Genomic DNA, 10,502 nt, shown 5'->3' on the forward strand with positions numbered 1-10,502 from the left:
AACAACCAAACTATTGAGAGTTTTGTTAGTTCTGTGATGTCATATGTGTTTTTATGGCTTTCATGGTAAAGAACTGCTTATGTAAGGATTCATTTCCAAACTCTTTAATAACATAGGATCTGTAGAGGAGGCAGAACTTATGTGTCACTGATAGTGACTAAGAGTAAGTGTCAACTGTTCCTAAATTATAAGCCCTGTTAGAAAGCATAACTATTTCTTTAACCTCTACAGAAATGAGGGAAGAAACAAAGTATTCTAGTACTAGTTGTTTAATAGAACAGCACATATGCTATCTAAATTTCCTTCATATGTGGCTATGAGGAAAAAGGAACTCTATAAATGTAGAAGAGCTGTTTAAGGAACGAGTATGTAATTAAAAAAAAAAAAAAAACTCAAGTAATTGTGGCTGCCTGCATTGGTTTTTTGGTATGTCTAGTTGTGTTTAACAGTGCGCAGCCCAAAGTATTTCACGTGTAGCTTTCTACCTCCTTGTCACTGACTGTAGCAACTCTAAGGAAATTAAGCTCTAGTCAGTACTGTTCATAATTTCATTGAACAGTGGTTCCTCAGACCCTCTAAACTCCCTTCCTGCACATCACTCGTCTCAGTCTTAACACTACTCAGCTGTTGCTAAGGCAGTACATTCCTACAGACGTTCTAAAAGGTGAATACACAGAGCTCTAAACAAAGCAACAGCAACTGCTACTTCCCTTCTATATATGGACAGGCAACTGTGGACAAAACTCTTGTGGGAATGTGGAAGCTGAACAGATGAGTTGGCTGCAAAATCATAATACATGTGTGTCATTTCTGTTGTGATGTGCATGAGAATGGAGGAGGGATGCTGTGTGGGGCTGTGCCTGGGCAGAGCTGTCATCTCCCTACCTGCTGGATGTCTACTCCAAACTCACTCTCAATCAGCCAAGGCAAAACCACAAAGCTAAGGCAGTCTCTAAAATAAAAGTGAGTTTCCTCTGATGAAAATAAAACCCAAGTGTCAAGGTGGCTGCTGGCCCTGCAAGGGGTGGATTTGCCTGTAGTGTTGGCTGGGTTCAGCTTAGCCGTGTCAGGGGGGCAGTGGCAAGGTGGGTGTACATGTTGAGTTGGTGTTGTAGGGAACCTGCAACTCCTTTGCTTCATGTTCTTTTCCTTCTGCCTCCTTTGTTCCTCTCTGCTCTCATCTTGCTGACATGAGTTTTGCTTCCACAAACATCTCTCACCTTTGTTGTGGATGAAAGCTTCTGCTTGCTTCCCGGAGGCAATCCTGTGAATTCTACAGTCTCTTTTCATTCTGATTTATTAAAACATTTAAGAATGTATTGGCAAGCTTGGGAGGGGTTCTGCATGCAGTGGTTCATCGGAACACTCTTACAGGACTAGGCTCCGTTTTCCTTTTAATTAAGCTATGTCTATAAAGCAGTGTCCTCTTCTGACCTCATTTGATCAGTAATGGTCAACTGTTCAATATGTGGGTGCTGTCTGGAGAGAAATGCAATTTTGCCCCTGGTCCTGCTGTTCAGGCCCAGAGATTTTAACTTAGGAGGTGAGGATATGCTGTTTCTTCAAGCAGGTGTTCAGAAATGCACTCTGGAAATAAGAGAGAAGCTGCTGTTACCTGTAGAAGTAGCACGTTCTCCTGTTGGGGCAGGTACCTGCTTTGGAGTTTGAAGATTGAACTTCCTTTTTTTAGATATGCCCTAATAACGAGGTTGACATCCTTCTCATCTGTAAACACGCTGTTGGGATTGTTTGTTTGCCAGGGTCTAATTCCTCTAAGATGACAGTATCTTACTTCCAAGTTTCCCTTTTGAAGGGAACAGCATTTGCTTTTCACAACAGTAGAAGTTGCGAACTCAAGAGTATTTGAAAAGAAATGAGTTAAGAAATCAGACCAAGATTGAAAGAGTTGAGTCTTGCAAAAGAGTAGTGCAGGCTTGCCCAACCTATGGGCCATGTGCACCCAGCACAGTGCAGTGTGGCCCTGCCCTGTGCCACCATACAGCACTGAAACTCTTCCCCACCCCCCTGGGTGCGCACCCATCACTCAGCAACAACCAAACATCAGTGTGAGATCAGCATGATTTTCTTTTGACCTTGGGCTGGATACTAACTGGTTAGAAAGAACCCTAGTTCCGTTTGGAAATAGTCCTCAAAGCTGCAAGAGGTATCTTGGTCTGGAGGATAAACTGATACCGGCTGATGACCAGCCGTGAGCTGCGAGTGTTCTAAGTTCTCAGGAATCTTATTCAATCCGAAATGTAACATTTGAATCATGGAATTATGGTGAGCACTGGTATTCATCTGTCTTTAAAAAGATGATTTGTTCTTGGCTTTTCTTCAATTCTGTATGACTTGTGTAAAGGAAGTACTTTTTGTGGAGCAATACCAGCAGTGCTGTGCTGGATGAATGTACGGGTCTTTTTTTTTCTTTTTTCTTTTTTTTAGTGGGGGAAAGCAGGGGATTGGTGAGAGTGAAACCTCAGCTGTGTCTGCTCCGGAGATGCAAAGTGCTGTCATTTCTTTCTTATGCAGGACGGTGTCTGACACCAACCTTTAAGAACTGACGTGGGAATACACTCTTTGAGAACAAATACTCCTGGCTAGGAGTTCTCTCTGGCTAGACTTGCACCTTAAAAGTTAGGTTCTGATAGAGACCAGGTACAAACACTGATCAAAAATGGCTCTTATTTATCTTTTGTGTGTGCTAGTGAGCCTGATATATTTAAAGGTTATCCATTAGTACAAGTTGTTAAGAAGTGTCATACTGGCATGCTGTGAGGTCTTTACATTATTATTATTATTATACTCATGAACTGTTTTATTCCATTCCCAGATTTGTAACTGAAGTGTTTTTTCCTCATTGATTCTTTATTTTCTAAGAAATCCAGCAGCTGTGAGTCATGACTGTACTGATAATTTTGGATCTATGGTTAAACATTTTCCTTAACGATGGAGATCATTAATGAAAAGATGCCTCACTATTTTGATACTTATAGCTGATGCATCAAAATAGTTATAACTTGCTTTGAAGTGAACATGAAGGTTGTTCTTGATACCTCTTTCCTATCTCCTTCTGCTTTGAGTGAAGGGGGAAGTCGTGCACAAATACACAAAGTTTAAAATTAAACATGAGTAAACAAAAAGCACTGACATGTGCCTGGCATAATGCTACATGGTACCGAGTTTTTACTGGAAACATCGTCTGAAAAATGGTTATGCTGAAATAAATAACCTCCTCAAAATCTTCACTTTTCAAAGTCCAGGAAACTTAGATTTCTTTGATCTGCATTTGTCATTGATTTGACAGTGTAAATTAAATGCTCTGGAAGTAAACAGAAAACTCCTTGGAGAGGAAACAGTGACACAGTAATAGTGTTAATAAATCTCTTCAAAGAGAGGAAAACTTAAGCTGCTTGGATAAACAAAGTTAATGCCAGAAATAAAATGGTCATTGGTGGTAGAGGTGTTCTGAAACACAAATATTATAAATTAGCAGAAGATTACCTTTCATATTAAACTAGCACTGGCAAGAAGACCAAATGTCTTCATGGTGAAGTAATCTGCAATCTGTTATTCTGCTGGCAGATGTTAGTGAAACCTGTATCTATCCTGAGACCGCTCACTTGGCTTCTCTGTAGGAAGGAGAACTGTAGGCAGCACAGACTGATGGCAGAATCTTCACTGGGAAGGAATTCATGGGAAGGACTGAGAAGTGACTTGCTGTTCCTCAGTCTTTTTCAGTAACGATGGCTTCTGTAAAGAGCAGAAAACCACTGACTACCGAGCAGCTCCTGAGCTCAGCTTGGCTTCTCAAGTGAAAGTTTGGGACTTGAGTATGAAATTGTGATTATTGCAGAAACTGTGTCTCAGCTTTCCACACGGTTCCTAGAACTAGACTTCTGTCAGCTTATAAGATTCCCCTCTCATGAGCTAATTGGAACGAGATTTCTGCAGGTAAGCAGCAAAGAACTTCACTTTATTTGGGTAAGGCTCCAAACCCAGGTCTTGGCCCAATGTAGCTGCTCTGAGTGCCGTAATAGTGCCATCTGGATACAAACTGAATTCTTTCCCACACTCCAAATGTTGTTTAACTCGCACAGGCCACTGTTATCCTCAGTCATGCCAGGACATTTTGTGGGAGGCTATCTTGCGTGGGCTCAAACAGTGCCAAAATAGATATTAATAGATAAACAGTTCAGTTACCGCTGCTAGGGCCCACAGCCAAGCTCTGTTTAGTTCATTAGAGAAAACAGTAAGCGCTCTTAAGAATTTAAAAGGTTCTCTTACTTCATGAGATCGGGGAGGGCTCTCACCCCAGGTGATGCTGTAGGTAAAAGGAACATAGAAAAGGCTTCTCAAGCAGGCCAGGTCTTCCAGAACTTTCTCACTCAGCTGATGTAATCAGGAATCGGGCTGATTTACTCTTTTCCTTTTTACCTAAGGTTCGCAGCTTTATTCTTCCAACTTTACCAAGAAAATTCAGGTGACCTGCTTTTCCTGCTATGACTTCTTTAGTCTTTGGTGCAGATGCAAAGAAAGATTTTAAAAAACAAAAGCATTTATACAAAAAAGGCATGATGGTTTTTGAGGGGAAGTGTGTGTAGCTTTATATAGGGCATATGCTGTGGCCAACATGTCATATCAAATGGTATCCACTGTCATTCCAGGCTTATGCAAGGCAGACAGAAATGATCACTGACTGTGACCAGTTGCAGCTTTATATTCCTATGCATAAGCAGGCAAGGTTTGTCTTTATCCACGGATTTTTCTAAATTCTGATTAAGAATAGCAAATTTTTATGCACAACAATAAGCCTGCCCACTATCCCCATCTGAGAGTCAGAATCTGCTTCATCCATGATGACTAGCTCTTCAGAGACCACATGATTCAATATGCCATCCTCTCAAAAGTGGGAAGAAAATCTTGATGACATCTGCCTTTTATTTCTGACGTGTGCAGGAGGGATGTGTTTTACTATGGTACAAATTTCTTACTGGAGCGCATCAAAGCTGCTGAGAAAGGGTATTACTTCATAATAACTTCATATACTATCCATGATTGCTGCTCAGCAGTCTGGTCCGCAGATGCACAAACAGGCGGGCTTAGGTTTCAATCAACTGCTTTATGAACGTTGTATTTCCACTTGATTTATATCAGAACAGAAGCCTGAACAGGTTGACCTGCTCAAACAAATAGTCTACTCAGCTTCACAAGGATGAGATTACTTATGGTCTGTACAACCAACACAGCATGACTGGGTTCTTGCCCTTCAGAGATTTACTTTTTTCAGTTGGATGAGGCTCCTAATCTGACAGTCCCTATGCTAAAGAGGGGTCTGTATGCCAGTCAGCAGCCCATGTGTTCTCTGGAGGGAAGAGTGAGGCGGTCCAAGAGAACTCACCCAGGCGGGCTCTCAGCTCATGGCTTGCCCTGCAGCTGCTGCCCTTTCATCTGAGGCGTCTTTCACCTGCCCTGTCCTGGCAGAGAACTTGGGTACATGCTTGCCACAGCCTGCATTTTCACCCATGGAGCCCTGAAAGAGGGTTTGGAGTATGGGATTCTGAGACATGCTACTTCTTGTCTGTCCTTCTCATTTAAACCAGCTTTCCTTTTTTTTGTTTGTTTTTCAGCAGAAGGGAGAGTACTTTGTTAAACAGGTATTAGTAAGCACTTAATTACAGAAGCATTTTGGAGAGTCTGCAGCTTCCATTAAAAATAGTCTTCTTTCCATGCTTACAGCATGCTATTACCTACTGCTGCTGCCTGCTTTCCTGAAGCCCAGCAGATATTGTTCCATGTGACTTTTTTTCCATGTAAAAGCAAAACGTTCTTTTCTTAAATTGAAACCCTTCCTATTAAAAGACACAGGAGTTCCCTGGGGCAAAGTATACTTTATCATGATTTAATAAATATTTGTTCAAACGTCCAGCAGGATATTGCAAAAAAACTACGATGTGCCTGCTTGCACTCAAGTATGTTACCAACGCCGCCAATAATTTTGTATGTTGCTAAATATCTCACAGTACACTGTCAAATTAACTTCCTATTTACAAGACTATATTGGCTTTCAAACGGCACTGAGCTTTGTAAAACATTGTTAAAATATGCAAAAGGATCAAGAGATGAATATCACAAAAGTACAGGCAGTTCACACAGCGTGGTAAATAATTTTCAGGGAAAAAAAATTGCTAAGCATTTGTGATTCAAATAACATTACAGCTCTGGAAAAAATATTCATGTTTGTCGGGGCTATTTTACAGCACTAAATAATGTTTAAATCTGTTGTTTTTACTAAGCACGTGTTTTTTCCTCAGGGTAGAGTTCAGAGAAATTATCAAATATTTTAGAATGCATCGATGTTTTTGTGCCAGCAGTCACAGGGTGAGATCTTGGCCCTATTGAAGACTATAAGACTCCCACTGTCTTTATGGATGCAAGCCTGGCGTAAGGGTGTTTTCATCTTGTTCTCCTTGGCATCACACAAAGCTGTAGCCTTCACAGGGCTAATGTTCCAAGAAATCCTATCACCAATTTAAAGCTCTACTTGGAGCACAAGCTGCTCTCTTTCCTAGGCCAAATTTCTCTTGACTTCAGTGGGAGGAAAGCCGCAGAAGGCACCAGCAACAGTCTACTCTGCAGGATATGTTAAGCCTAATGAAAATAATCGGTATTGTTTCAAAGACCAAGCTTCTAGTTACCATATGTTAATGGTGTAGCGTAACAGTTCTATTAAACAAACACAGAAACCTCTGTTCTGACCTGGTAGCTTGTAGAAAAGCTTAAATCAATATTGTATTAAAAAAAACCTATTTGGCTGAATTCCTGCTGTTTCAGCTGAGGGCCCTAGGGCGATGTGCACCAAATGAAGGTCTGCTGCCTTTCTCTTGCAAGGAAAATTCCTAAATCCACTGCTAAAGAATTGCTATTGGAGATGACCTGGATTTTTGTGAAACGCTGGTCTGAAAGGTGACACAGCAGATGATACCTTCATATGGTAGGCTGCTGGGAGAGAACTGGGGGAAAAATACATTATTCTCCTGAAGGACTTCAAAAGAAAAATGAGAGGGGGAAAAAAAAAAACCCAACAAACAAAACCCCCACACCTCTCAATAGGTGGACAGGAAAAAAATGGGAACAATGTTCTATTTTAAGATTACTTGCTCAGCTTCCAGAAGCTTATCTATAGGACAAGAAAAGGAGTATGACTTGTAGTGTGTATAATAAAATTCAAGAAACTTCACTGAATGTAGTGCTAAATGCACTTTTTTTTTTTTTTTTTTCAAAACTGCAAAGACCTGTTCAGTGCTTTCAGCAGGGTTCTATCTTGTATGTGTACATGTGTATATATATATATATATAAAATGTATATAATTCCTGACTATATGAACAACTCAATGCAAAGCAGTGATGGATGAGTATGAGCAGGCTGGGCTGGTGGAAGCTGAGGCTGTGGAGTTGGATGCTCTGGTGTGCTGAGCTGTGGTTTCTGTTGTTTTAAAGTAGAGCTAACATCTTGAGCTACTAGCATATAAAGAGCTTTTTGCCTGCACCAAAGAAATATAAAGATGCTATCATGACAACACATTTAGAATACAGAAAAACTACTTCTGCTTCCTTGGAGATTCGGCTTTAAATGAGCTATTAAAGGAAATGAGGCTGCTGGGATCTCAGTGCAAGCCTCCAGCTGGCTCCTGGATGCTGAGCACGTGTGGCAGATGGTGGGGGCACACAAAGAAGACCCCTGCTCTGCTCACACCCAAGTCTCAGTGATGGGAGCAATGCTGCTCCCCCAGGCAGAGCAAAGGGCCAAGTACTGTAGGATGAGCAGACCCTGAACAAGGTTTAAACATCTGTGTTGCACCAGCGTCTAAGATGTTAGTGATGTATTGCATTGGGTGTGAACAACTTGAAAACTGGACAGTGGCCATAAGAGATTGCAGCTGTGCAAGCTGAAGTTACTGCTGTTTGTACTTGGAGTGCAAGGGCTGCTAAAGGAGAACAAGCTAAATGGGCCCTTTTGGCATGAAACCCTAGCTGTCCTGAGATCAATGGCCACAACTGGGACGTTCTTGGGGCTTCAACCCAAATATTTCTCCATGGCACTCTGCTTGCCCTGCAATCCACAGGTAGAATGCCCCTGGTCACTGGGTGTGTGGGGTATGGTACAGTGACTGAAAGCTGTGCTGCAGCCTCTCTGCTTCTGTGCCTGCAGCAGTGACTGACAGCAGGACACCCACGGTCAGCGAGGTACTGCACTGCACATATGGCACTGTACAGAGAAAGACCAAATGAGATGCAGGGGGGGGAAAATCAGGAGAGGGTGAGGGATACAAACAGCAAGCAATAACACTTCAATTTAGGGAAACCTGATTGCAGCTGGTTAAGACAAAAACAGTTTTCACTCTGTTCCAATTTTATTCTATAGGCATCTACCACGTTCAGTCAAAATGCCAGGCTCTTCTTCCCTCATCTAGCACTAAGAAGGAAAAGTGCAGAGGAGCATGATGAACATCAGCTCTTGGCAGCTAGCAAGTGATGACATAAAATACACATGGCAGTCTCTAAGTATAGTTACTTTCAATTTATTTAAAAGAAAAATCTTTTTACTGCAGGAGTATGATGTTGGCATGTGGAGCTATACTATGTTAATTCCTTTATAAATGTAACACTTGTAACTTCAGGCACTGCTTTGTGTATCTGGATGACAAACTGCAACTGTTGGTGATCTCTGTTGATAACTTCAGCTTAACAGAGCTTTATGTCTGTAAGGAGCTGTAGCACCTGTTACCAGTCTTACTAAAAATCTAGAGAAAGAAATAAGAAAATACAAAGCAAGTTGTTGCAAGTAGATGCCTCTAATAGATAAAACTGGATCAGACTGAAGACTATAAAGGTTAGATGAGATGACACCTATTTATCTTATGGCTTCCTAAGGTTGTTTGTCCCATCTGTGCTAACAGAACTACTATGAGATTTCAGAGATCCTTGTGGTCTAAAGTAGACGGAGGTGAAAATGTGTTTCTCGCAGACTACTTCATAACATAACACGGTAACTTCCTGTCTGTTTATGGTGATCTTTACTCCAATTGCACTTGCTAGTCTCACACTGGTTTAATGCTCTCATAGGAGGTGCCAGCACGGTGGGCAGCTGGAGGGGACGTGGATCTGCCTGCACTTCGGTCAGCCCTTGCCAGTGCCCCCACCACAGCCCACACCGCCGGGCAGCTGGCCCTGAGCCCACGGCTGTGCACCAGCCGCAGGGGTAGAGCCGGTTCCCTCTGTAGCGTTGGACTTCATGCAAGTTTGCCTCCATTTCATTGCTTGCAGAGGGCACCGTTTGATTACACCCTTTTTATTGTTCTGCACAGGACGTGAGAATGTGGAGATTTGGAAAAGCAGGAGGGATTATTATTATTCCTCTTCCTTCTGCCTCATCTAAGAACTACGCAGGCTGCAGCGCAGCAGCAGCAGCATTTGTACGCTCTTTTGGTGAAAAGTTAGGGCTCGCAAACCGAAGCCGTCCGGCGGCCTGAGGGCGGGCTAACCGCCTGCAAGCGGCCGCCAGCCGAGGTCCTGCAGCGGGAGCCCGAGCAGCCTTAGAAACTTTTCCCCCTCTGGATATAAAGCACAATGGCTCAGATTAGCGCCAGCGCTGCTCATGTAACCGGCTGTCACGTCACGCGTGGCTGTAACTCTCTCCGTCCCCTGGCGGGCAACGGCCGGGACAGAGAGCTGCCGCGCTCCTCCTGCTCCTTGCAGCCTGTGTGCGGCACGCGGAGCTCCCGCCATCCCGAGAGCTGACCGAGTCCCGCGAGCCGCTCCCTCAGGCGGGACGGCGGCGGTCCTTCCCCGCGCCGAGCATCGGCGGCTTTCAGTCAGCCCCAGCATCACCGCGGTCCTCTTACCTGCAGGTGAGACCAGCTCGCCTTCGCTAAGCTCCCCGGAGTCCGAGTCCATGCTGCAGGTATCGGTGGGGCAGGGAACCGAGGGCGCGGCTCAGGAGCGCCCGGAGCCGGGGAGCAAGCGACGAGCAGCGCCTGCCGCCTCCTCCTCCTCCTCTGCTCCCCGCCCGGCCGCCGCAGGCAGCACCTCGCTCCGTGCCATTGGCTGCCGGGGCGAGGGGACGGGCGGGCTCCGGGGAGGGGAGGGGGTGGGAGGAGGCAGCGGTCTGCCTCAGCGTTACGCGAGTTTGGGGCCGTTCGGCTGGGCTTCAGGGAGGAGGGCCGGGGGCTGCCCGACAGCTGCGGCCTCCCCCCCAGCTGGGGTCCTGGGCTTAAAATGGGACCGAACTGACAGCGCTCTGCCCCCCTTCTTTCCCCTTTTTGTTCTTGTGGGCATCCCCCGACTTTCAGTTACCACTTTCCCTTCACTGCTCCTTCCCCGCAATGATCCCTGTTTGGTCTTCTTCGCCATCGGTGAAAGGATAACAGAGGCCAACAGAGATGTGCCACTTCTCGTTGCTTAGTGAGTGCCCGGCAGAGTACTGGAGAGATGAATGTGGC

The 10,502-nt window shown here is 44.3% G+C and overlaps 1 protein-coding gene across 1 annotated transcript in view; it reads right to left on the reverse strand.

The window, feature by feature from the left end:
• The window catches only part of TNFAIP8L3 (TNF alpha induced protein 8 like 3), a 41,662-nt gene extending 31,617 nt beyond the window's left edge, over positions 1–10,045 (reverse strand). Inside the window, exon 1 of the mRNA XM_042875544.1 lies at positions 9,906–10,045. Within this exon, the coding sequence (XP_042731478.1) occupies positions 9,906–9,957 (52 nt within the window). The 5' untranslated portion in view covers positions 9,958–10,045. The remainder of the gene's footprint in view (positions 1–9,905) is intronic.
• Positions 10,046–10,502: the final 457 nt, after the last annotated feature.

This window comes from Lagopus leucura, unplaced genomic scaffold, assembly GCF_019238085.1.
Source record: "Lagopus leucura isolate 7727_CA_CO unplaced genomic scaffold, USGS_WTPT01 Super-Scaffold_100015, whole genome shotgun sequence".
NCBI lineage: Eukaryota > Metazoa > Chordata > Aves > Galliformes > Phasianidae > Lagopus > Lagopus leucura.